This window comes from Pleuronectes platessa, chromosome 4, assembly GCF_947347685.1.
Source record: "Pleuronectes platessa chromosome 4, fPlePla1.1, whole genome shotgun sequence".
Classification (NCBI taxonomy): Eukaryota; Metazoa; Chordata; class Actinopteri; order Pleuronectiformes; family Pleuronectidae; genus Pleuronectes; species Pleuronectes platessa.
Window position 1 is genome coordinate 3,250,984 of NC_070629.1, and position 27,226 is coordinate 3,278,209.

Below are 27,226 nucleotides of genomic sequence, written 5' to 3' on the forward strand. Positions count from 1 at the left end.
GTCTCAGTCCTTCAGGCTGCACATGTTCAGGCACGGGGCTCACAAGTACGTCACAACCTCTCGTTAAATAGTTTTTTTTTGCGTATGTAAAAGATATGTACAGTTAATAAGTCCAGGGAACTATCTCTCCCACAGAAAACACTGCTCTTGAAGCTCCTGACGCTTTGTCAGCATTCTCGCTGATACTTCCCTGCCGTCGTGATGTCACATGACACACACGTGGCAGTACTTTTTCATATTTAATTTTTTTAATCTGTTGTGTGATAAACATCATTAACATGCCCGCTCACTGGTGATGAATTATACGGAGGAACTATTGCTGTTTTCTCTGATAGGCTCAATCAGACATTCATAGGTTTTACTTGAGGGCTGGCGACAGAAACCGGAGACTCTCCCTCTGACTTTTGCGTCCTCTCACAGCCCCTTTGGAGATCTCCTGAATTCAGTATAAGGTACATAGATGATGCAAAGGTAGCACACAGATCTGAGTATCTGATATTTCCTAAGCATCTTTTATAATGTGACAGTAAAAAATGGTTCATCAAAGAAACATGCATGTATCATTAATAAAACGTTTATGAAGAGCCAACTCATGTTATGGAACATGGGGGGAAACGAAAGACGAGGAAAATAGAAACAAAGTAAACCTGCATTTATCTCAGCTTGTGCATGGAACTTGAATGTTTGGACGCTTTATATCCCCTATGCATTTTGCCTGCACTGAGTGAAATGAGCTGTCATGTGTGGGTGTGGTTTTATCTCTATTCCATTATTATACAGACACTGCATCACTGGAGGATGTGTTGGTCAACAGAGCTGGCAGTCTGGTAAATACTTTCCATTAAACACATATTAAATCATACTTAGTTCCCCACAAACTAAGTCAGCTGGATTGATTGTGACATAAAAACAGAATCCTTTCTCCTGTAACTTGGCTTTGTTTCTCAAATGTTACTTAAGTTATTCATTATGAGAGTAATTGTAGGAAAATGTTCCGTACTCTTCCCACCACTGTATTCAGGCTAAGGGTTATCATTTATGACAATCACACCGGCTATGGTTGAAAGACAAAAATTGATGCAAACATTCTTCATAAAAATTAAAAATGGTGCAGTAGTCAGAAGTTGTTGATAGAGGGGGCTGTCACACTTACACCTCTACCTCTGACATCTATAGGTAAGTTGATATTTAAATTATAATATACATAAAACTATAATAACATATGTATTATAATTTATTCATGCTATGGTAAACCAGAGGCAACAATAAAACTATAGAATTTTCTTCAAATAAATCTGATGGGAAGGCAAAATGCTGCCTGCACTATATTTATCTGCTGTAATTTACATCATGCACATTGTCATTGTCATGATAACTTTGTCTGACACTTGTCAGTGTCAGACAAAGTTACCATTACCTATGACAATGTGCATCCCCCCCCCCCCCCCCCACACACACACACACACACTATTTGGTACATATATGATATCTACAGCATGTATTGAGAACATTTTGGATTTCGCTTTGTATCTTTTTGGGCGGCAAATTTGGGACAGATTTTACACTGAATGTGTGGGTGGAACTATGTGAGAAAATGTGTCCTCTTTCTCTCCGTTGTGTGTGTGTGCATGTGTGTTAGTAACATGCTAGCTCCTCACACAGCCGGGTGGCAGGGATGATGGGGCCCACGCGCCCTGGAAGTCCTCAATTATTCTGGTTAAGTGTACTCTACAAAGACTTCATCACACGGTGTTTCAGGGAAGTTTTCACATTGCTAGGTGAATCAAAATGCCAGTGACACCCATCCCCAGCCCGGATGTCATCTCTGAATAAACAGGGTGTCAGTCTGGCTGTGCTCCCGCTGCCTGCTGACAGCCTCTGTCAGCGTCAGACCAGGAAATGCCACCTCTCTGCTGACAGCTGCCTGTGCTGCACTCACACCGGCACCCGGGGGAGGGCCCGGCAGCTCCCCACCGCAGCTCCATGCACCACCATGCTAAGTGCTGATCCCCAAACCTGCTGTGCAACGCCCTGACAGCACTTCACTGTATATCTAAATAGAGCAGGAGGCCGGTGTGTCCCAGGGAAACTTTTACATTCTGCTCCATTCACAGAGGATTTGTCACCTGGGAAGGAGGATAATGAAGCAGTGTTTCCTCACTGGTTGTTCGAGCCAGTCCTTTCCTGTAGACATGGTAATGGCTGGATTGGATTAAATGAGCTCTCTTCCTTGTCTGTCAAGGTGAGGATTGTTGAGATCTGTGGAAACACTTGGATTTTGTTTTAAGCTGCAAAGGGATTAAATGAATATGATTAAGGCACACAATGTTAAAAAGTGAGGTGTCTGACTGAAGATGCTGGCTATAGATTGTTTTAGTCATAGCCAAGAAAGATTTCTTGTGGAATTTTGTCAATATTAAAGTTAGCCCTGTTTGCGCCTGTTTGGTGTGATGTCTTAAATCCAATGGAAGTGGCTGTGTACACATGCTACTATTTGATTAATCTTAATAAAATACATAATTTGTTTGATCTTTGTTCGTTACTGGCCCTTTTATTCTACTAACCAATGGAATAATTTGAACATTGTATTTTGACGGACTGAATAGTACAGACAATGACGGTTGCCTAACATAGTGAGCACTCACCTCATGTTATGAGCTATTGTTACATTAGCTAGATATTGTGTGTGGACTATGGGCACTGCTACCGGCTGTCTAAATTTACAAACAGGAATATCATATTTTCAGGATATGACACTTTTGTGACCCTCCTATGACCCCATCAGCGTACACTAGGTAGGTACATTATGTATTAAAGATGCAGAAAAACTAGTCTACCCTTTCGTTACATCCAGACTTGATTATTGTAACTCATTATTATCAGGCTCCAGCAGTAAGTCGTCAAAGACTCTGCAGCTTGTCCAAAGTGCTGCAGCACGTGTCTCGACAAGAACCAGGAAGAGAGACCACAATACTCCTGTATTAGCTATACTTGACTGGCTTCCAGTTAAATCTAGAATAGATTATCCTCCTCACCTTCAAGGCCCTTAATAATATGGCAACATTATACCTCAAAGAGCTGATCGTACCATATCATATCAACGGCGGATCCTGCATCGTGTTGGCATCTGATAATGGTGGTGGACCATGATCTAGGTGACAGCTGATGGTGGATCCTGATGGTGGATCCTAATGGTGGCAGTGGACAATAAATGTGGACTATGGTGGCATCCGATCGTGATGATGGATCATGATTGTGGTGGCTGCTGACCGTTGAATATGATTACTACAAGACTGCTTGATATGTCTCCTCAGATACTCATTCATTACTGACAATAATCCATCAATTAATTTGCCTTGTTAAAGCCCTATGAGACAAATTGTGATTTGTGAATATGGGCTATACAAATAAAATTTGATTGATTGATTAACAGTGTGTTTAATTATATAATAATGGTTTAGCAAAGATCTTCAAAATGTAAACTCAACAAGCTCTTTATTAGGAACCCTTGTTCCCCCACATTATTCAATCAACCAATCATATATGTCAGCAGTGTTTAACATCCTGCAGTAACAGGCCAGGAGTTTCAGTTCATCAAACATCAGAATCATGAAAACATGTAAACTCAGAGATTTTGACTGTGTCACGATTGTTTGCTTGAGTTTTTCTGAAACTGTTGATCTTCTGAGATGTTCTCACACAACAGTCTTTAGACTTTTTTCTCAGAATGGAGCCGAAAACAAAAAACCATCCAGCGAGCAGCAGCTCAGCGTTGATGACGTCAGAGGAGAATGGTCCGACTGGTTGGAGTTAACAGAATGTGAGGCTGCAGTGACACAGAATCACCAACACTGGACATTAAAGACTGAAGGGGATTCTGGGCGTCCTTGCTGGCCTTTAGTCCTGATAAAAAAAATCCACGGCAGTTTTAATAATTTTCTCTCACTTTAGTTTTAGACTCAAACTCTTCCCATCTTAGTCTAATTTCACTCCAAGAAAAACACAAACATTTTAATGTAGTTTTAATCCAGGCCCCAAATTAGTGTTTTAATAAAATATTATCAAACAGCTTTAAGAGATGTAATCCAACTGACATTAAATCTGGAAATATGCCATATTAGTAAATCTGATGTTACTGAACTCTTAAAAACAAGTCTAAAATCAGTAAAACATAGGTCATATTTGAAGTAAGTGCAAATCTCAATCTGTTATTTTACTGTGATGTTATTTGCATTGTGAGTCATCTGATTTTCTACAGCCGGAGCATGTAGAGTGCATAGGACCGGGTAACACTGTCTTTCTATCTTCTAGTTATGTCATTGACAAAGATATTTCTACATAGTTTTTGTTCACAAAACAATGTCAACAGTCCAGACTTCTGCTGGTGATGTAATGACCTGGGGAAACTTTTCATGACACACCTATATGAGTCTTGTTACTGACCATGTTCATCCCTCTATAGCCACAGTTCACCATCTTCTAATATCTACTTCCAGCAGGACAATGTTCTCTGTCACAAAGTAAAAGTCGGAAGATGGTTAAGTGAACATCACATTGAGTTCAGAGAACTTCAGTGACCTCCACAGTCATTAGATGGGAATCCCGTAGAGCCTTTTGGAAGTGGTAGAACAAGAGATTGGCAACATAAATGTGCAGCATTATCTGAAGAGATGATGTGATCCTGTCATGTCAACATGAAGAATCTTAAAGGAAAGTTGTTGAATCCATTACACCAAGAAGAGAGGGAAGTACTACTTTATTGGTATGGTGTTCCTGATAAATTGCAAGATGAATGTATTTTTAGTGTACCATTTAGTCACAATGAATTTGCATTTATCAAGAAAGATGTTTACATGAAAAGTTAAAATAATTTCCAAAGGGGACAGTGCCCATGATATATGAGTATAAAAATAACTGACTATTTTTCCCATGTGTAAATTAGAGATAGATACAGTCGTCTAAGTAGATTATTTTGGTACAACCCTGTAGGTGTTCTATTATATGTTTATGTATGTCTTCCCATTGGATGGTTGCTCTAACTAATTGGCCTTAATTGTTGGTAATACCCCCACGTCGTTTTCCCTTCGGTTACCCCTGTGTGCAACTGAGGAGATGCCTTTTTTATTGATGTGACAGTGCTAAATTGAGAACCTTTGGCGGAGTGTCAAAGCCTAATTAATCACTCTAATTTCATCTCTCCATGCGTCTGCAGCCATTGAGTGAACATGATCAGAGGGAGAGCCGTCTCTGTGTTAGCTAATTAGCTGCTAGCCCTGAGATGGAGAGGCCCTCAGGGTGGGAGGCGAAGGGCTAAAGCCGGCCTAAATGGCAACATAATGACCAAGGGAGGGCGAGACGGAACCCATCTCATTTTCATTATATGTTACATTCAAGTTCTCTACCCCTATCTCACCCTTCCGGCCTGTAACGTCAGTCCCTGTAAACAGTGGTGGTTCAGACTACTTTGAAATGTTGTCAGTTAATTAATCCAAATTGCATGATCATTTTTTTAATTAGTATAATATCTGAATTATTTTGGATAAAAAATAATACTCCTTTTACAAAAAGTTTACCACAGAATTCTTGTTTGCAGAATAGCTTTTTTCTATGTTGATACAAGATCACAAAACAGTTTATAAAACCCATTTTGCATACGCAGTGGCTGTATGTTAAATAGTAAGGCTTCACTACTTTTGTGAACCATACATGTGGCAGACGAAAATGAGATAATGAGCACTGTTTTGAAAGCCATTGACATACAATTTTTGTTAAAATAGTAAAACCCAAGGTGAACTCATCCAACATTGAGTGAACGTTTGTACCAAATGTTCAAGAAAAAACATATTTTGTAACTCCATCATGACCTTGACTTTTGACCTTTTGCTAAATCCAACTTCAAGTGAATGTTTGTGCTGAATATGGACGGATTCCTTCAAGGTGTCCCGGATACGTTGCATTCATAATGTAAAACCTTTCCTTTCTGTGAGCTCACATTGACCTTGACCTTCGACATTTGACCTCCAAATTCTATTCAGATCATCCATGAGTCCAAGTGAATGCTTGTGGCACATGTAATAAAATTCCCTTTGAGCATTCCTGATAAATTTTGTCAAAACAACGCATGGTCATGTAACCTTGACCTTTTGACCCTTGACCACCAAATCCAATCAGTTAATCATTGAGTCCAAGTGAATGTTTGATGTAAATGTTTCAGTTCGGGAGGCAGACACCATCTATACGTTAAGAGTAGGCTTAAAACCTTCCTAAATGGTTAAGCTTATCGTTAGAGCTAGTCCAGGCTTGTCTCAGACCTGCTCTTAGTTATGCTGCTATAGGTCTAGAATGTCGGGGACACATGACACACGGAGCTTCTCTTCACAGCTTCTCCTTCCTCTTCTTCCTCCTTATCACATCAAAGAAATGAATATTTCATCAATACATGTTACTGACTTGACTTCTTCCCCGGAGTCCCTTTGCCTTATCGTCCGCAGATCCATTGATGTTGTAATGTCTCCGGGAATCTGACCTTTGACCACCATCCTTGAGTCTAAATTAATATTTTTACCAAATTGGAAGAAATTCCCTATAGGCAATCTTAAGATAATGTGTTCATGAGAATAGGACAGATGGATTGACAACCCGGAATATTATGCCTCTGCTCACTGGCTGCCGCCGGCGTAGAGGCATAAAAAGTCTCCCCTCGAGGTAAATATGCAGTAATAGCCACTCTCTATTTTTGAGTTGAAAGCTGTTTTGTTTCAGTTCACTAAGTAAAATTTGTATGATATAAATTATATTATTAGTATAACTTGTATTTATAATACAGGTTGAGTCTGAAATAGCACACATATATAGTAAGTTAATATTAATGAGATTCCATACATTACAATTACATCATCATTTTGATATCAAAAATATTTTATTTATTCAATGTTAGTGCCTAGAGTTTGTTACTGTTGTCATGCAATAGCCTAGAAAACCTGGTTAAAGAAAAGACAAACCCAGAAACACAAAGGTGTTAAAGAAAACACTGTGTTGAACTGACTTGAAGTTGAACTGACCACATCCGTCTCAACTCACTGCTTAAAGAGAGACCATACAAAATCTTGCTCTTATTTCAGAAAGCCTGACGCATGAATCAACGTCTTTAACTGTATGTGAATGTTAATGGTTGACATGTTAATTTGTTATCTGTTAATTAGCCGTTATCAATCATACATGACAGCCATTATGTATCAACACACAAACACAGACACACACACCGCCGGAGCCCTAAACTTTTATTTATGTTATGGTGTCCCAATAAGAAGGACAAATTCCCATGATGAGATTGTGTAAACAGATTGAGGTCCCCACAACTTCGGTAATACCTAGACTTTTAACTCCACACACACTAACACACACACCCACACACACACACATACACACACACTCTCTCTCTCTCTCTATTTCTCTATCTATTTCTCTCTCTCTCTCTCTCACACTAACACACACACACACACACACACACACACACACACACACACACACACACACACACACACACACACACACATACATCACACAAACTAACACACATGCACACAGTTCAAAGAAGGAAAGTCAGAGTATTTAGAAAGCTGCTCTAATATTGGAATTTGGCACTGTTCCCACATATTAAACTTTACAGGACCCAGTGTTTCTATATTGCCTGTCATGTGTTGTTAAGACTGGCCCCTCTCTATTAAAGCCTTCATCACACCACTTTATACGAGTGTGTGGGTACATCTGGCCAACGCATTTGGCATCAACTGTAGATACTGGCTTAGACACCTGACATAAGACCTAAAAGCCATCGGCAACACGTCTGCCTGGCACCCACTCCTCAGGGAAAGCTAGGCTGGGAGAAGAGGGAAGAACTGTGTGTGTTCCTGTACTTATCCCTTTGTGAGGACCATTTGATGTATAGACCGTACAGGGTGAGGAGATTTTGGCCCGTCCCCACTTTGTCAAGGGCTTGTTTGAGGGTTAAGATTGGGTTTTAGGGTTAGGGTTAGAATTAGGTTTAGGTTAGGGCTAGGATAAGGGTTAGGGATTTAATTTGGATGGTTAAGATTGGGGTAAGGGACTGGGGAATGAATTACGCCAATGAGTGTCCTCACTAAGATAAAAGTACAAATATGTATGTGTGTGTGTGTGTGTGTGTGTGTGAGAGAGACATTGCATTGACCCTTGGTCTACTTACTGTGGGTTGCTTGTACTGTTGGCAATCCACGAATTTAAGCCTCTTCTGCTATTTTGTAAGTAGATGTAAGTGGTTGTGCGTTACTGTGCGTGTGCCAGCTAAATGCCTTACCTGGGATGTGAATATGATTCACTGTGGCTATCCCTTGAGGCTGAGGGGGTAGAGCAGGTATCCTACCAGCCAATAGGTGCATGCTGACTAGTGTGAGAATGGTGAGTAAAAGAAAACGCACAGTAGTACAGTATCAGTGTGTGTGTTAAATGGGTGATTGTGTACTATAAAGTGCTTTGAATTGATATTAGTATTTTGCTTCACAGATCTATATATGTGTTCCTATATATGTATACATTTAATATGTGATCCTTTCCAAAGCATTTCAAATTTGATTATGGTTTTGGTTTTGTATTTATATAACGCTTTTCTAGTCTTGATGACCACTCAAAGCGCTTCACTACGTTGGCCCTGAGAGCTCAACGAACAGCAACTTAAGAAAACACATGCAAGTTGACAAAACACAAGTAAAGTAAGAAAACATCTTCATCAAGTTCACAACACAACACAACACATTACAGAAATGTGCAGCAAATAGAGAAACGCGCTGCAAATAGAGGAGAAACCACAACGGAAGTGTTTCCAGAGGACAGCTAAAAGTGATTGACACAAATTTGGTTCCACACAGGGTTCGGCCATCCGCGGCTCTGGAGCCGAACGCGGCTCTTCAGCCCCTCTGCAGTGGCTGTACAGTACAATGTTGTGCGTATTTTTTGTGAACGCTGAACTTAACGAATCAGTTTTCATATTATTAACGTGAACGTGAGTGAACGTCACGTTCATTTTTTAAATCATCATCGTATCAGGCCATCATGAAATACCAGGAGCGGGCGTATGTGTAGCGAGCGGACCGGCCCCGAGTCCCGGGACTCCGACCCCGCCCACTCGCTCAGAAGATGGGGCAAAATGTCTGTTTTGATATTGAAGGTGTCCTACCCCTGCACACTATGGACAATACATTGCCTCACAAACAGGGGCTTGCTTGTTAGCTCTGTTTATTCAGTTTAACAGGAGAAAACGGCATGTCTCTATATCTAGATGTGGTTCTCTCCGAGCGAGGGGACGGGGTCGGAATCGGTGCTCTTGTTACACACACGCACACACACACACACAGACACACACTCGCCCGCTCCTGGTATTTCATGATGGTCTGATACGATGATGATTTAAAAAATGGACGTGACGTTCACTCACGGTCACGTAAAGAAAACTGATTTGTTATGTTCAGCGTTCGCGAAAAATACGCACAACACTGTACTGTACAGCCACTGCAGAGGGGCTGAAGAGCAGCATTTGGCTCCAGAGCTGTGGGTGTCCGACCTCTGTGTGGAACCAAATTTGTATAGTATCCATCACTTTTAGCTGTCCTCTGGAAACACTTCCGTTGTGGTTTCTCCTCTATTTGTAGCGCGTTTCTCTATTTGCTGTGCATTTCTGTAATGTGTTGTGTTGTGTTGTGAAATTAATGAAGATGTTTTCTTACTTTGCTTGTGTTTTGTTAACTTGCATGTGTTTTCTTAAGTTGCTGTTCGTTGAGCTCTCAGGGCCTCCGTACTTTACAGTACAGTTGGTACAGTACAATGCAGATGGGTCAGACTGGGGATCGAACTGCCAACCTTCAGGTTGGAGGACGACCACTCCACCCCTCAGCCACAGCCGCCTTAGGCTTTAACAAAGTTTGGTTCAGTTAGGGTTAGGGTTAGGACAAACCATAATGATGCTTTTAATATGATCACATTTGCTTCACTCCTCCACAACAATGTTTTGCTCTGCAATGCAATTTGTACGAAAGTTATGTTACATAAAGACACAGTTGCAACAGTCAGAAAATCATTGACCCTGGTGACTGTTAAGTGAACTGCACTCCCCCTCACACCTCTAACCAGATAAGCACTAGCAAGCATCCTGGTCATTAGCCAAAAATGGGATATGACGTACAGAATAACCATGGCTTACATACATAGTGTTTAAATGAGATAAACACAGTTACACAATGTTAATTATATTAGTATTTCAACTAGAAGCTCAGCAACGTTAGCATCGATACGTTTAACTTGATCTGCCTTGTGAAGGACTTTTGAGAGACTTTGTGCCTTTTTGTGGACCTTGCAAATTCTCTGTATATACCTGTTTTAACTGCTTTCGAACCCTGGATTCTCCTTAATATTAGACCAGGGGCTGTTATAAACTGAACGCATGCTTCTGCGTTTTCACAGGCCCGCAAGTGCAAGAGCCCTTCCGGGCCCCTTACGTGCTTATGTATCTCTTCTTTCATGCTTACGTGCGTCACCCAATTTTTCTAACTATACGGCAAAGCTCTGCGAGCCTCACGCAGCCCTCAAGGGATGTGATTGGTCTGCTTACTACATCCTTTCCAGAGTCGCATTTCCGGTTTCATGCCACATAATACCGGCAAAAACAACGGAAGATTTAGAAGAACGAATATGGACCAAATAGAAGAGCGTTTGGCAGAAGAGATCCAAAAGTATGATCACTTGTATAACCCGTCACTGACTGGAGGATTTGTCCGCCAGAAAAAGGCTACGAGGAGCCGCAGTGGCTATGTAAATAAACAATCGACGAAGAAGAAAGAAGGCGTCTCTAAGGTCGTCTTCGACAAAAACATTACTCCGCCTAGTGTTCTGGTGGGGAATTGCTTTGTAAGAGGCGCAACGCTTGGGGAAGCTTAGGGAAGCATGAATGACAAAGAGTCCTGCGACACAGCTGCGTGAAAAGCCGCCGACGCAGTTGCAGAAGCATGCGCAGGCCTTAAGTAACCAAGAAAGTCGGGAAAGGTCTACGTTTTTAGACAATTACAGCGGCAATAAAAAAGTTAATAGATATAAATGGCTTCACATTTTTGTAAAGTACCTTCAACCATTCCCCAATAAGTGGTTTATTATTTTGTCAACAAATCCCATGAAAACATTAATACCATCAATGTGTTTGAGTGTCTCTGAATACTTTCTGACTTCCTTACACTGTTCATGGCTCAAAGCCTTAATCCCAGGAGTGCCTATTTGGAAGATTAAAGGTAAATCATTTATGTTTAATTTCCAAAATACTATTGTTTAAACATCTTTATTCAACCAAAGGCATGTTTTTTTTTTTCATACAAGATAATGAAAAGCATCAAACTCTACCTTGATTGCAACTTAAGGTAGAAAATGAGTGATATTTTTCTAATTTAGAATACTTACTTGGGGTTATAGGGTTGATACATTCACTGACAATTCATTAATAATTGACATTGTTTAGTTTTGGAACAATTTGATGTTAGTTTTTAAGTTTTTAATTGATACTAAAACAAATATATTGCCTGCCTAATTTTCACAGTCACGGTCTCGTGATGTTGATTTTCATGATGTAGAGATTAAATCAAAATTGTTGACTTTCTTGAAGTATATAAAAAATAACCACAATAAATCTGAAACTGTAGAAAATGATTGTATGTGCATTTTTTGCTCTATATGTCAACGATGGGAAGTGTACAGGTCAAATCCGGATTGATGGGTCTCACTTTGACCCATTAAACTGACAGCCAAGGGGGCTGCAGACAGTTGTTTGAAACAGTAAACACATTCAAGTAATTTAGAATTTAAACCAGATAAAGTTGGTTTTAAGAAGCATCCGATTTTGTAAAAGCAGTGCTCGGGAAAATACTTACTACACAGTTATTTGTACGGTGGCCCTGAAAGCTCAACGAACGGCAACTTAAGAAAACACATGCAAGTTGACAAAACACCTGCAAAAAGAGAAAAGCGCTGCAAATACCGGAACGAGCTGCAAATAGAGAAACGCGCAGCAAATACCGTAACGCGTTGCAAAAAGCCAAACGCGCAGCAAGAAGCCAAACGCGCAGCAAGAAGCCAAACGCGCAGCAAGAAGAGGCCACAACACAACGGAAGTGTTTCCAGGGGACAGCTAAAAGTGATGGACACTGCTGCCACAAAAACGTCCAATACACCATAGACATTCGGTTCCACACAGGGTTCGGCCACCCGCGGCTCTTCAGCCCCTCTGCAGTGGCTGTACAGTACAATGTTGTGCATATGTTTAGCGAACGCTGAACTTAACGAATCAGTTTTCATATTATTAACGTGAACGTAACGATGAACGTGAGTGAACGTCACGTACATTTTTTAAATCATCACCGTATCAGGCCATCATGAAATACCAGGAGCGGGCGAGTGTGTGTGTGTGTGTGTGTACGTGTGTCCCCCGGCGCTCCGACCCCGCCCACTCACTCGGAGAGAGCCACAGTGAGCTCTGATCACGGAAGATGGTCCGATCTAGAGACATGTCGTCTTCTCCTGTTAAACTGAATAAACAGCGCTAACAAGCAAGCCCCTGTTTGTGAGGCAATATATTGTCCATAGTGTGCAGGGGTAGGAAACCTTTACTATCAAAAGAGCGAGTGGGCGGGGTCGGAGCCCCGGGACCCGGGACCTATATACAGTCTATGCCCGGGACCGGAGCACTCGCTACACACACACACACACACACACACACACACACACACTCGCCCGCTCCTGGTATTTCATGATGGCCTGATACGGTGATGATTTAAAAAATGTACGTGACGTTCACTCACGTTCATCGTTACGTTCACGTTAATAATATGAAAACTGATTCGTTAAGTTCAGCGTTCGCTAAACATATGCACAACATTGTACTGTACAGCCACTGCAGAGGGGCCGAAGGGCCGCGGGTGGCCGAACCCTGTGTGGAACCGAATTTCTATGGTGTATTGGACGTTTTTGTGGCAGCAGTGTCCATCACTTTTAGCTGTCCCCTGGAAACACTTCCGCTGTGTTGTGGCCTCTTCTTGCTGCACGTTTGGCTTCTTGCTGCGTGTTTGGCTTCTTGCTGCGCGTTTGGCTTTTTGCAACGCGTTACGGTATTTGCTGCGCGTTTCTCTATTTGCAGCTCGTTCCGGTATTTGCAGCGCTTTTCTCTTTTGGCAGGTGTTTTGTCAACTTGCATGTGTTTTCTTAAGTTGCCGTTCGTTGAGCTTTCAGGGCCACCGTATATTTGTCCTTAGAATAACAATTCCTCGGAAAATAAAAACATAATCATCCATTAACACACAGGGAATTTTCATTTTTGAGCCTGTTGTGTTGTGTCTGTCTGCCGCCTGCCAGGATTTTTTCTTTCCCTGTAATTACTGGATCAAATTCACATCACATATTAATCTGAAGCAGGTGGTTAAATATGTTTTTCTTCTCTTTTCGTCAACAGTGACAATTCGAACAGTACTTTCTCCTTACATTGCAGTAAATGCAGTTTCAGCCAGGCTTGGCCAACACATGCATATGCTTGTGTGACCTGGTGGATTTCCTGGAGTGAAGGCTCAAAACACAAGTGCACTCACACGCACACACACACACACACATCTCATTTTGTTGTTGTCTGAACATGCAGAAAGACCTATGGTCAATGTTCTGGACGGAGGAGCAGATTTAGTTGCTGGATGTGCATTTAGTTCATCGTCACATCCTCAAACTACTCACACCAGTGGAGAGATAATGACCAAGTCTTTACGTTGTGAGGGACTTCTCTCTTTATGTTCACCCATTGCTAATTATGCACTGCAGGCGAAGTTGAGGTCTGTTTTCCTGTATTTATGTTTTGCTTACAAAGTAGAAAAGCTGCTATTCTCCCAACCTTTCCTGCCACTACCTCTTTGTTAAAACTTCAGTGTTGAAACAGATTATAAACTGATGTTTATAAATGGAAAATCTTCTTTCTTTCAGCTCAAATCCCTGCTGCTACAGCCATGAGAAAATGGAACAAATTTTTGTCCAGCAGAGTGAGGAAAAGCTGCTCGTGAAAACAGATTTCTTATGATTATGCTTCCGGGAAGTCTGCCAACTACTATAACTCTCAGCTTTGGCACAGATGCTTGTTTAAAGTGAAGTCTTTTTTTTGCTTTTTTTAGTGCCACATTTGGTTAAAGTGGTTGAATGTAACGGTCCTTATAAAACGGGATAATCAAACATAATGTGCACAGACAGCAGGTTGCAGCCCACACACACCGACACTCACACATTGTACTATATCCTCACTTGATACACACCTATTGTGATGGATTTTAGAAAAGCACTCTCTGGATAATGAGAAATTGTCGTGTTTTCAAAGTTTTCAAGTGTGGCTTACATGCAGAGGCCAGGTCCTATCTACAGAAACACTGTTTACATTAAAAGTTTATGTGTGTCCACAATTTTTATATGAAGGACGGCATAATTTCACAAGACTTTAAAACAAAATTAACCAGCTAAACCTATTTCCTACATTTCCCGGAATTATTTTTGTGCACAGATGTGCACTGATAATACTCCTCTCTTTATAAAAAAAGAGAGGGGGCAACTTAGCTCACTAATATAATGTGGCCCATTGTACCTGTATGTCTGAAGTTTTAACAAAAGACTACCAGCTTAATCTTGGTGTTGGCAAATGATTTGATTTGATCCCAACCCTCCTGGAACATGGACAGGCTGTAATCCATCCATGTCCCAGAGGATGTGAGTGAATTTGTTGCCATGAATGGAAAGAAACAGCTACATGCAAGTGAAAAAAAACATGGTTAACTGATTTACACGTATGCATTTGTGTCGGCATTCTTTCCAAATGTTGTGGAAATATCTGACAAACTGTCAAAATGTATGATGTATTAACTGTAAATGGAAAGGTTTTTTTGGGGTGGGGTGGTTGTACATTTGTACACTGTTTATACACTACCAGAAATAATAGTGGAAATACTTAAAGAAAAAAATTAAGAAATAGAGCCCAATTAATAAAAAAAATATTCCACCTCGGTCAAGTGGAAAAAAATCGAAAATCTACAGTATATGCATCCTGCTGTAAACAACTAAACAAACTAAATTTACATTAAACAGAATGGGTGGTTATGAGCGGGGAGGACATTTATGAACAAATTTACTAAATCCTGGTTATTTAAATGAATTTAGAGGCATCTCTACATGTTTCAACAACTCATTCAACTAGAACAACCATGGAGTTGTCTCAACCCTCAAATATGAGAGCCTACACCTTCGTTGTCATGGTAACAATAATACAAACGTGGTGGAGGTTGTAAAATTGTTGCTCTTTGGTAAGTTCTGAGCACAAAAACTACCTGGAAAGGTTTAGGAAAGGATTGGTGTTTGGCTTAAAAGAAGTAACTACCTTAAAGGTTCAGTGTGTAAGATTTAGGTTAAAGGGATCTTTTGCAGAAATTTAATATAAAATAATCCTAGAGATTTTTTCACAAATGTGTTTCATCTAAATTGTAAAAAGAATTTGTTTCTTTACCCTAGAATAGGCTATTTATATTATAATACTTTATATTTATATCGGGAGAGGGTCCTCTCTACGGGAACCGCCATGATTTTTACAGTAGTACAAACTGGACAAACTAAACACCTTCTGAGTTTTTATAACAACTGAAGGCTACCATTGGTTGTCTTTCATATTTGGAAGGGGATGGTGAGGTGAGGGGTATTCAGCTGTAACATGAAACTTCACCACAAGATGTCACAAAAATTCTACACACTGAACCTTTAAGGTAACGGGACCTTTGTTGTCATGCACAGTTATAAACTTGGTTTGAGTTGTGTTACGTCCCGACTGTTTGAGTAATATGGAACAAGAAATGGAACCTAAGTTGTTAAAAGAAAAAGAACAGCAGTGTCCTGCATGAGTCCTGTGTTTTGTCAACTGCATGCATCTCAATCTCTCTAATGCTGACTTAACGCTTTACACTGCGTCACCTGACTTCCACCATGCTCCGCCATAATCACAACGAAACCTATGGCCTTGTTTGTTATAGAAAACACTATCAGACGCATCAGTCTATGACGAGCAGTTGAACTTAAAGGTTTCGTTGTGGTTATATTTCTTACAGAACTGATGACGGCAGAGATGTGTATAAGAGAGCAGCACAGCAAAAGGAGCTCAATAAGCATCACTACAACAGTCAGTGTGCCTCATCAGCAGCTCTCCTCCCATTCACAGCATGAATTTGGTACCTGACACAAAAATACCAAGTTACTGAAAAATGTATCTGCCATTACTGTGAGACATTTCTACACATTTTCACCAATATCCACACTTGATCTTAATGGCAGTGGAATGGTCTATTGAAGATTTTGATCATATTTCCCACTCAAAAGAAATCACTGATTTAAGTTGGAATTTTCTGTGAACAGGGTAACAACATAAACTTTTTATATTCAAGTGATATGTTCTGATTCAAGCTGAGGCAGGATTGTTTCATTTACTGGATTATTGCTGGGTTACCCTACAGCTAAATTGAGTAGATTCAACAGTGGTGTGAAACGCCAAAGAAAAAGAAACCCTGTGAAAAATGGAGAGACTTTACTTGGTGCTTGTATAGTATTTCTTCATCGTGTGTAATCTAAATATCCTACAAGCGGACAAAGTCAGATCCAGAGGTGTCTAAACCGCATGGTTTGTTTAATGACACCGTTAAGTCTGATACAATGTTGGGTGTTGACCGTTATATCTAAATCAAAAAAAATATCTGAAACCCCATCTTGGTAGAATTTTGTTTTTCATTTAAACTCATCTGTGTGTAGCAGCGAACAGAGCCTTGAACTAAAAGATATCTGGTGTTAAAAGATGTTTTTCTCATGTACAGCAATTTGAGGCTTCTGTTCAAACAGAATCACACAATCCAGAGTGAGGAAGAGGATTGTGTTAAAAAGCTAAAAGACACGACAGCTGTTTCTGCGTTGTACAGGAGAATAATTAGTTTACCTCAACTCTCACCAGGCTTAACCCTTTAAATCGAACACGTGCACTGCGGAATGCTTTTCACTGCATGTACAATACACATTTACACCCAGTCACAATGACCTAACCATGACACACACACACACACACACACACACACACACACACACAAACACATAATCTTTAGGGTATGACCATACTCTCATTCAAATCATTTGATCAGTGTTCTCCTGGTTGACTTGTGAGTACAGCAGTGCAGACAGAATGGACTGAAGGCTCATGGCAGTCAGAGGATATCGTAACCTGTGTTTAATCTCAGATTTTCAAAAAAAGATTTTTTTTACAATCCTTCTAACAGTGACTCTTGTACAACAACATAAATACTGTGCTGGAAAAAATGAATTTCCAAAAATTAAGCAGTTTTTTTCCCCGCAGTCTCTTTCTGTAAACATTGAAAAATGCAAATTAAGTCTCAGTTCTCGACAAGACAACAACATCAAAATAACAACAACTGTTCCATTTGTAAGGCTTGCCTGCCTCACTATGCAAATAGTCTCTAATGGGCTCAGAGCAAAATGAAATCTTTTTTTTCCCCATTACCTTCTCTTTTCTAATCCGTATAAAGTTTGAAGGAGTCGACAGTGCTCAGTTTTATATCCAGGAGGCAGGAGCAGAGGTGAGGGGCAGTAGGGAGGGGTGAGGCTGTGGTGAAGGGCTCTGTCCATCAGAAGAGGCTGGTCAGGGTGGTCTGTGATGGGCTCCGGCATTCGTGGCCATCCATGCCGGCCGGCACTGAGGTGAGCACGGAGGTGACTGTGGGCATGGTGGGGTTGGTCAAGTCTGTCAGGGTAGTGGGGGTGCTGGAGGGGCTCATGGAGGCATTGGAGATGTCAGAGACTGGGCCCGAAGGTGTCCCACCCTGCAGCGTGGAGCCGTCAGATGCCTTGTCCACCCCCCCACTTTCCTGCCGCAGCAGGTTCCTCCTGAATTTAGCCCGAGCATTTTGGAACCAGACCTGAGGGAATAGAATAGGAAATAAAATTAGTGTTGTTACTTCAGAGGGACTGATACACAAAAGGATGTTTAATGGTCCTTGCTACTACACTTACTTACTTACTGACATACAGTTTGTTTCTGTGTTATTTCTGTAACTCAAGAAAATAAAATGCAATGAGTCCTATCAAAGTATTCGGCTGGAATTATTACACTATTCTGAAATTATATTGAACCCCTTTCTCACTAACAACTAGTATAATCATTTAGTGTTCATCTTACTCACAGCCTTTGATTAAAATTAGATCTTTCGTAGAATTTAAATTTTTTGAAGTTTGCTAATAATAATGATAATAATAATTATCATTATTATTATAATTGTTCATATTAATCATAACATTATCTTTAATAATAAAAATGTGTAACTTTCAACCACAAACCTGAACGTATATCCACATGGCTGGATACAAGTCGGTGAAACTAAATGTTAGTTTTTTTGTACAATATTTGTTGAATTTACCATTTAAAAATAGAATCACAGATTCCACCACCCTGCTTACTCTCTTCAACTCAGCGACAGTGAAAAATATGTCATACCCATTTTTACATCATACCATTAGATTCTCTCCCCTCCAGGCAACCATTGATTTTTGGCCATTTTCATTATGGTAAAAAGTTGCTCAGAGAAATTGAATGTGTCACGATGAACACACCATGTCTTTGTTTATTATTAGCGGCCTTTGCAGCAGGTAGTAGAGCAGACTTGTGCACCCTCACCCCTGCATCACCACACAACAAAAATAGAGGTGACAAAAATAATAGACGTCATGATGTTCACTCTGATCAAATACATCCTATATTCTCTGTAAAGTCATTTTAATCTCTTTGTAAAATGAAGGTTGACTAATGGCTGCCGGTCAGCTGGGAAGAGACATTCGGAAAAGTCAGACTCTGCGGTCTGCGCTGGCTGTTAGGTAAACATGGGTCAGATTGCCCTCCTCAGAAAAATGACAGCATCGGCTTTCTGTTCAAAAGCCTAAATAAGACGCACCTTTATGTTTCCTGGATAATGACCTTTAGCAGGTTTGCTGCTTCTATCAGCAGCAAAGACAGAAGTAATGCAATACTGTTACAGAGCCTCAGAACTTCATGAGGATGAGGCCTGGGTGGATGAGTCGACCATGACACAGATTCAACGCACAAGATCACTTCTTTGTTTTCAAGGTTCTATCTGCAGTCAGTGTGGTTCTCTTTAGCCTTAAAGCTGCACAGATCTATAATTTTATATGAACAATGGCTCATGCATCTCTGTGTTATATAAAAGGACCCTCAGGAAATTTCTACACAAATCTGCACCTGCTTACAGCTTTTTCTGTGTTTTATCCCAATGTTTTTGTTTTCTGGACACTAACTTTACTGTTTAGGCATGGTCTTCCTGCTCTCATCAGGCATTTTCAATGATGGCAGGCAGCTGTTCTCACTATACCTGCTCAATACCCAACGGCAGATAGAATCAGTTAGCCACTAGCTGGTGAACAAGGTTATTCTCTCATCAGGGCTGTAGCTTGCCTAGCTTCGCTGTTAACGAACATGAACAGTGTTGTTTTTCACTCCACAGCATGGTAAAGTTGTTTACTTGAGCAGCTAATTAAGCTCCACTAACTTAGTGATGATTTCCTACAACTTCATAACAAAGCGCCCCGCCGGCATACAAGTGGCGGCCTTTTAATTTGAAACCGGAAATGCTCAGTTTGCGTCAGCAATAACTTAACACTGTTGGAAGGACAATACGGCTGCTATATCTCCAAGTACAAACAGAAGCACATCAGTGAAACTGAAAACCACAGAGATTCACGTAGAAATACTGAGAGCTGAGCTCAGAGAGACTTTTACAAAACAGAGCTTTCTCACTTGTCTCCTACAGAGACGCACAATGGAGGGTCTTCGCTGAGGCAGATGAAGAGACTATTGAATAAGAGACAATGTCGGGATGCTGAAAAGGGCGAGAGATAAAAAAAATGCTGGTATGAAAAACTGTGTATTTTGTTATTATTTTTGGGAACAAAAGGGCTATAATACGCAAAAAATTAAAGTAGAGACAAGGTCATTGAAATATTAAGATGTTTGCAGAACCCCAAGCAGACCTCATTATCTGTATCACCACCTCCCCTCCCTCCTTTGCTCTTAGTTAAGAGCACACACCAGTGCGCATCACTGCGTTTCTGCTTTAAGATGTTCAGACTAGATTCAAGAATGAAAGAACACTTAAATACAACAAGCCAGGGTTTTATTTTTATTTTGTAGAAAAGTTATAAAAATCTTTACTTGTTATTGTCACTTTTTTTTAAAGAGAGAGCCATAGCTCCCTATCTTTCGTTAATACACTGGGATTAAAAAAATAGTGGATTTATACAGTGGGAACAAAGCTATGATGGCAGTCATTACTCTCACATTAGCAATAGAATATTAATCCTCATTTTACAGAAGACTTATTCAGAAAAGGTTCTGCACTTTAATTTTGGAATCAGCATCTTGAACCTCAGTGTCCCTGATGCTACTGCACGATTTAGATAAGTTAATATTTCTTTCTTTCCACACAATTGTTCCTCTCTTCTCTCTTTTCCAGTAATAAAGATTAGTATATGAGAAGCGCAGTGACTGAGGCAGCGGTCTGTGATGAGTCAAGTGTTGGAGTGTGTTAGCGATGGAATCATGATGGAACCATGGGAAACAGGGAGAGAGAGAAGCGCTTCAGCTGGAATAATAGGCATGAAAACTCCAACGCATCAAAGCAAAACAACTGCTTTGTTTTCTGTGAGCGTTAATTAAAGCAGCGGAGCAGAGTTTTTTTTCCCTCTCAGATTTTTTTTTATTCAGAAACCTTTTTGTCTCATTTTTTTTCTTCTCAGTCCCCCTGATAGTTTGCTGTCGTCTTTTGTGGGAATCAAACATTTTGTTGTGCTTTGTCTTCCCCAGTGTGTAATAGAGAGCTTTTTGTTTTCCGTCCCTCTGTCCTCAACATAACATTACATAATTTACTGAAATTGATTAGTCTTTTTAAATGTCCAGCTTTCATTTCCAGGTAATTTTGCATTCCAATAGTTTGTTTTTCCTAGCGGTAACCATTCTTTTCAATGCAGGGCTCCTTCAATTAATTCTTCAAATTTGAAAATCAAACGAGGAAATGTGTGTCTGTTTCGTTCAGCTTGTTTGCAGCTTCCTGTTTTTTTTTTCGAGGAATTTTACTGGAATGAAATGCCGCAATATCTTAAATATAAAGCAGCTGATTTGGCTTCTTCAGGAAAAAACTTGCTTCATATATTTCATGCTTGGAAATGAGCTGATTTGCATTGGAAACAGGAAAAATTCTTTCACCCCTGCTGGCATTGTCCCCCCTCCCCCATGAGTAAAGGAGAGCGGGCTCTCCTCTGACGTGAAAGGCTGCTATGCTATGTTACCTGGAGGACCCGCTTGGTGAGGCCGGTCTTCTGGGCGAGCTGCTTGAGGTCCTTGGCGTCAGGGTTATGGTTGATGGCGAAATAGGACTTCATGGTCCTCAGCTGGTGGTGCTTGAAGGATGTTCGCATACGCTTGGTCTTCTGACTGGAGCTGTACTGGGAGTCCCGGTCCATGGACTCGCCATCATTCTCGTTACAGCTCAGTGCTGCGGGCCAACAGGGAAAAACAGAGGATCATCAGTTGGATTTCTTCAGTTTGTTAGACTTGTGACTGCTCCTTTGCATCTGACACTTAGTAGCCCCTGCAGTTCTCATGACATCAATCATTAGACTATTCAATTCAATTTTTATGGTAATTTAACAATTGAATTTACTCATTTTTAATATATTAAAGAAAATTATGATCTTGCAAAACCTTTGAAACAACCCAACATAAGTCCATGTCTTTGATATTGCCTGACAACAGTGAACATTAGTGTGAAAGACTCAACGTGAAGAAAAGAAAGTGATACAGTATAAAGACAGAAGAAGTTGTAAGGTCCTTCAGACGGCAATTCATTGCATTAAACTATTTTTCATATATATCCATGTTAACATTTTACTACTGCCATCCTTTTCGACATGTTTAAAAAAAAGCTTTGACTTCAATCAAGATCATTTTCCTTCTTTACATCCATAAAATGCATCTGATCTGTGAGCTGACATCTGATTCCTCCAGCTTCAAATCACCCTCCTCTATCCCAGGTCTGTGTGTCCATCCCCTGCCTACATGTCTCCTGAGAAGAAATGCTAGCCTGGCTATAAGCCTGATACACACACTCAGCAACAACACACATGTATTTGTCCCAGCCTGCAAATTTCTTGGCAACATTCAAAGTGTTGCTGCATGCATAACAGTTCAATATCAGAACGCTGCAAATGATGAATACGAAGTGAGTGGAAAGCATCAGAATAACACTTCACTTAATTAGCCCATACACACCAGGCAGAAAAAAATGCTGCTTTCTGGCCCAAGCATATGCTGCAGTATTTTAACAAAAAGCAGCCTGTGTCCTGCTCATCGTCCTCATGCAGAACGCGAAGGGATTCACAGTGGTAACAACACGTCAGAGCTGCTCTGGGCTTCCACATGTTCTCATCTCACTGTTCAGGTGCAGCTCTCATGTTGTGTCTGACTGTTATCAGAAGAGGGCGCACTGCTACTTTTCTCTGCTCTTCGTTGCTTCGAGTGATTTTTTTCACACAAGTTTTTTTAAGTGAATACAAAGAAAGAAAACAAGGAGTTACTTTCTTACACTGAAAGTTCACTTCTTTCTTATTCTCATGATGAAATCTAGTGTTTATATTTCATAATAATCTGTATTTTCTTATAAAAAAGTCCATCACTAGGTGAAATCGTTTGACTTGTTTTAAGAAGAGATCCACTTGGATCATGGCTTTCCCATTGAAAATAAATATATAAAGTTTAGGAATTAGCAAATAAAGTGATGCTTTTTCTTTTAAAGAAACGGTGCCTGATCCAGGAGGAAAATAGAAAGGACAGAAGCTTGTTTACGTTGTAAACAAGCGGATCTGTATAGATTTCACTTGTTGCAGCTGTTAAAACTAAAAACACTAGTGTTAAAAAGAGAAATAAAATCAAACACAAAACACACCACCACAAGAAACTAAATACGTTTGTTATTGTTCCCGGACTTTTCTGAGAATCTGACACAAGGTTTTCTTTATGATCAACTTATTTTCTTATGTGAATAATTGGAAACGTAATTAACGAAAGTCAAGCATTAAAAAATGGGGGCAGATAAAGCTGCTGCTGTGCTAAAGTTCGTGTATCCCCTGCTCTCTCTTCCAGTGAATAACTCGTCAAATCACGTTGATCCCTCTGCTGCACACTCAGTTTGGCCCAGTCTCAATGCAAAAAGGCTCCGGCAGTGTGTGCGTGTGGTTGTGAGTGTGTGTGGTGGGGGCTGGGGGGGAGTGGGGTGTTAGGGTCTGTAGATGTCTATGAAGCCTGACAAGTGGAAAAGGGTGAAAGCAAAAGCCAGAACATCAAACAACTTTTATTTTTTATCCCCCAAAGGGAACGCAGAAAAAAATCTCTCAAAAAAAAACACTCAAGAGAAACATGAAGAAAAACCTATTGGAAGTAATTATTTTCTGAGATTATCATTCAGACAAATCTTCACTAGATGCAAGTTTCTGTAACTGCATAATTAAAGTGCTGCAGCTCATTGAGCTCAACGAAATAATCCTGTATATGAAGCTAAATGAAGAGTTAAATCCGCATTATCTGACATTTATTTTAAATAATCTCAAATAAACTCAACCACTGACTATATGTGTTTATTTTACAGAGCTTGCAGTAGAAATAACAACATCAAAATAAAATAATATGTAAAAAATACAGCTAACCCACAACCAAAATTAAAACATAATATTATAAATGCAAATGTAATATTAAGCACAATATATTATAGTCTATGTTAAAATGTGTAAAGGCCTGGAATGGCTTTAAAACGTGTTCATTACTGTTCTAAGTTATTATCGGCCCCCTTTATAAATATTACCGAGTACTGAAGCGCAAGCAGGGATAAAGTTTTCTATGAAGAAGTTGTGCTGTTATGACCGAGAGCTGTATACAATAAAAGCCCGTATAGATTAGTTCTGTTTAATGGCGCATGTCAGTGCTAATCAGTCTCTGCGTGTGCCTCTTCATTACAAACTGTGGAGGTTTGGTCAGACATGAATTTTCTTCATTTTCAACTTTTGCTTCGCTACGATTTACATCTGAATCCATTGTCCTTCAGGTAAATCTGGATCGAATTAAATTGAAAAAAAGTATATGTATTATAACACTATTGTTTTTTTGTTGTTGTTTGTTTGTTGTGGTTTTTTAATGCGTCCACAATTATAAAACAACAGTATCCCGGGCAATATGAGAGCATGGATGCTTTTGAGCGTGTTTGTAGAAGCGTCCTTCTTACCTGCATTATAAGCAGCCAGCTCGGTGCCGGGCCCGGGGCTCTTCCTCTTCCTGGGCCGGCCTTTCTGCACTGTCCCCACGCCGTTGAAGTAGGATAGTCCGAGCGTGTTGGCCGGGCCCAGGCCTTTGTGCGGGACAACGTCCGCGTGGTTAAAATGTGTCTGATATTCTCCCTGGATGAGAGTCTCAAAGTGCAGCCGACAGTACACCAGACTGTCCTTCATGCCAAAGTGGTCCCCGGTGCTGAGCATCTTGCTGCACGTGGTGCACGTGAAGCAGTTGAGGTGGTAGACCAAGTCCCGGGCCCGCATCACCATCTCCGAGGCTGAGATCCCCAGGTGGCACCGAGCGCACCTCTGCACCGAAAATCTTCTGCGGACAACACAGACACGTCATCAGCGGCTGCGCACGGAGCCCGGAGGGCCTGTGGCGCAGTCAACCTCCATAAAGCGCAAAACTGTGCGCCAACTTCCCCTGATTGCTACTGGGGCTGTTTTACAATGTCATGAAATGTGCTTTAAACTAAACCTGAGACTGAATTTGGATCTTTTCACGTTTCTTATTCGACAATCATTAATTATTCAAAGTGCCATCCTTCCCAAAAGATGCTGCCACTAACTGAGTGATGAAGAGGAGGGTGTGTATCTGTAAAACCTATAGTAGCTTATTGTTTTGATGTCTTTGATTTTAGGAAGTTTTAACCCCACCAACAGCGTGTTTCTTTCTTTTCCACAGACCACTTCCTATACAGTGTTGTGCTGTGAGAAACACAGAAGGCCTAAATATACCAGGAACAAAATATCAGCTGTCAGCAGCTGTAAATACCAACATGACCCTCTACAAGCCCGCAGCGGCAGGACAGAAGCTCTGCAGAGGACACCATGTATAAATCAGTGATGGGGTACATTAAATATTCCATTGCTGGAGACAGACATATTTATAGATATAACTGCAAACTGTCACATAATAATCAAAAACACAGGTTGGTCTTGCACACTTGTGGATGGCCCGTGCATGGGTGGGGGTCCAGGCCCCCACCCCCCCTCTCTGCCTCCCTCCTACCTATAGTAGTCATCCTTGCAGTAGATGCTGCCGTCCTTGCTGAAGCAGGTGAGCTCGGACTCCAGGTTGAGTTTGCACTCGCAGCACTTGAGGCAGCGCATGTGCCACTGTTTGTCCACAGCAAGCAGGTAGTAGCGGTCCGCGATCTTCCTGCCGCAGCCCGCGCACAGAGCCACGCGCTCGCTGTTCATGCACGGCATGGACTGCAGGTCAGAGGAAGAGGACACGGCGTCAGGACACGAAGAAGATTAAGATTAAATGAAAAACTAACTCTGAGTCACATCCTGAGAGGTGGTCATTAAATCAAGTTTAAAATACTGGGATGTGTTTACATCAGTGCATATCATTTTAGGAGACTGCAGAAATATTACAAAAACACATTTTCGTTTGAGCAACGCAAATGACATACAAAACATTAATACAAATTCAAAGACCAAATAAAACCCTTGTGCAAACTGGACCGACCACAGTGACTGATTCGAAATATTTTAGTTAGTAAAGGAGAATACATGGTTAAACAACGCACCCCACTATATGAATAATAACAATTATAGTGTCAACACGATAAATTATATCAGGTACTTCATGTATTTTTTATAATATATATGATAGTGCCAATCACAATCAGAAGCATTTTTTTCAACATATATGAACAATTAAAAGTGTGGGATGAGATTATAGAAATATTGTTACATTTAATAGCATCATAGGGGTCGGTTCCGTTCATTTATAATAATAATGAAAGGTACATTTATAAATAAGGGTTTGAGATGTGACTTCCATTCATTCTTTCAGAGGCCTCCTTACTAATACAAAATAGATTTTGAAGACGAATTAAAATGAAGACTTCCTGTGTCCTATTGTCTGTTCTTTTATTTCCACTGTTTCATAAAATATATACCCATCTAATAATTGTCTTTAATTTTGTTAAATTATGACAGATTGTAAAGCTGTTGTATTTTATTGGAATGATGAGGATAAATAAATGCATACGAGTCACTTTATTTTTCGTTTAGAGAATATTCAGTGGGGCTTTTTTTAAAGCGCTGCGTTGCTCATCTTTGACATTTCTCATCAAGTCAAATGTTTTGACCAATTTAACTAATTCTGGATTTTAAGGTCAATTGCAATGCCATTTTATTTCTTGGGTAAACCCGCAGCTTGTTCAGGTTGTGGCTCCGTGTCATTTCATATTTACATGGTCCTGAATAAGTTTTGGATGAAACAGTGGCTGAAGTCACAGAGTGCAGGCCTTTTGGGGGAAGTGGGTCTACCAGCGACGGTTTGAAGCCACTAAATAACAAACTGGGACAATTCTTTTGGAGACTTTTTCTGTGTGGTTGGGAGCAAACGCGTTCAGAGCTGAAACTAAGCTCTCGGTGCTGCTCTGAGCGCAGCCACTGTCACATGTTCCAGGCTGCCATGCTGCCTGCGCTAACAAGCTGAGAGGGCCAAGTGAAATCTCTCCTACCGTCTCTGATTCCCCCATATCGATGGCTGAGCTGATGGCTGCTGACTCGCTCTTTCCTCTCCGGTCCATTTCTTCCACCACACCGTGCACGTCGCCTCCAGGGAGGCCATGGAAAAGCATCGTCGCCGAAGAGGGGAGGATGTTATAACTGTTCTCTTCGGATCTGCAAGCTAGGATGTCCATCAGAGGCAAAACCCTGCGCACACACTGCCACTCAGAAATCTGGC

General features: G+C 40.7%; 1 protein-coding gene across 1 annotated transcript; it reads right to left on the bottom strand.

Annotated features, from left to right (window-relative positions):
- Nucleotides 1–17,756: 17,756 nt before the first annotated feature.
- lhx2b (LIM homeobox 2b) lies at nucleotides 17,757–27,182 on the bottom strand. The gene is made up of 5 exons (XM_053421304.1): nucleotides 27,000–27,182; nucleotides 25,529–25,731; nucleotides 24,468–24,838; nucleotides 21,484–21,689; nucleotides 17,757–18,047 (listed from the first exon to the last, which is right to left on the bottom strand). Exons 1-5 carry the CDS (start codon nucleotides 27,180–27,182, stop codon nucleotides 17,757–17,759), a joined length of 1,254 nt encoding a protein of 417 aa, XP_053277279.1.
- Between the last annotated feature and the right edge of the window lie 44 nt (nucleotides 27,183–27,226).

Coding starts and splice junctions, on each gene's coding strand:
- lhx2b (XM_053421304.1), bottom strand. CDS start 27,182: ATGGACATCCTAGCTTGCAGATCCGAAGAGAACAGTTATAACATCCTC. Junction 25,732..26,999: donor ATATGGGGGAATCAGAGACG/GTAGGAGAGATT, acceptor TCTGACCTGCAG/TCCATGCCGTGCATGAACAG. Junction 18,048..21,483: donor TCACCAAGCGGGTCCTCCAG/GTAACATAGCAT, acceptor CTATTCCCTCAG/GTCTGGTTCCAAAATGCTCG.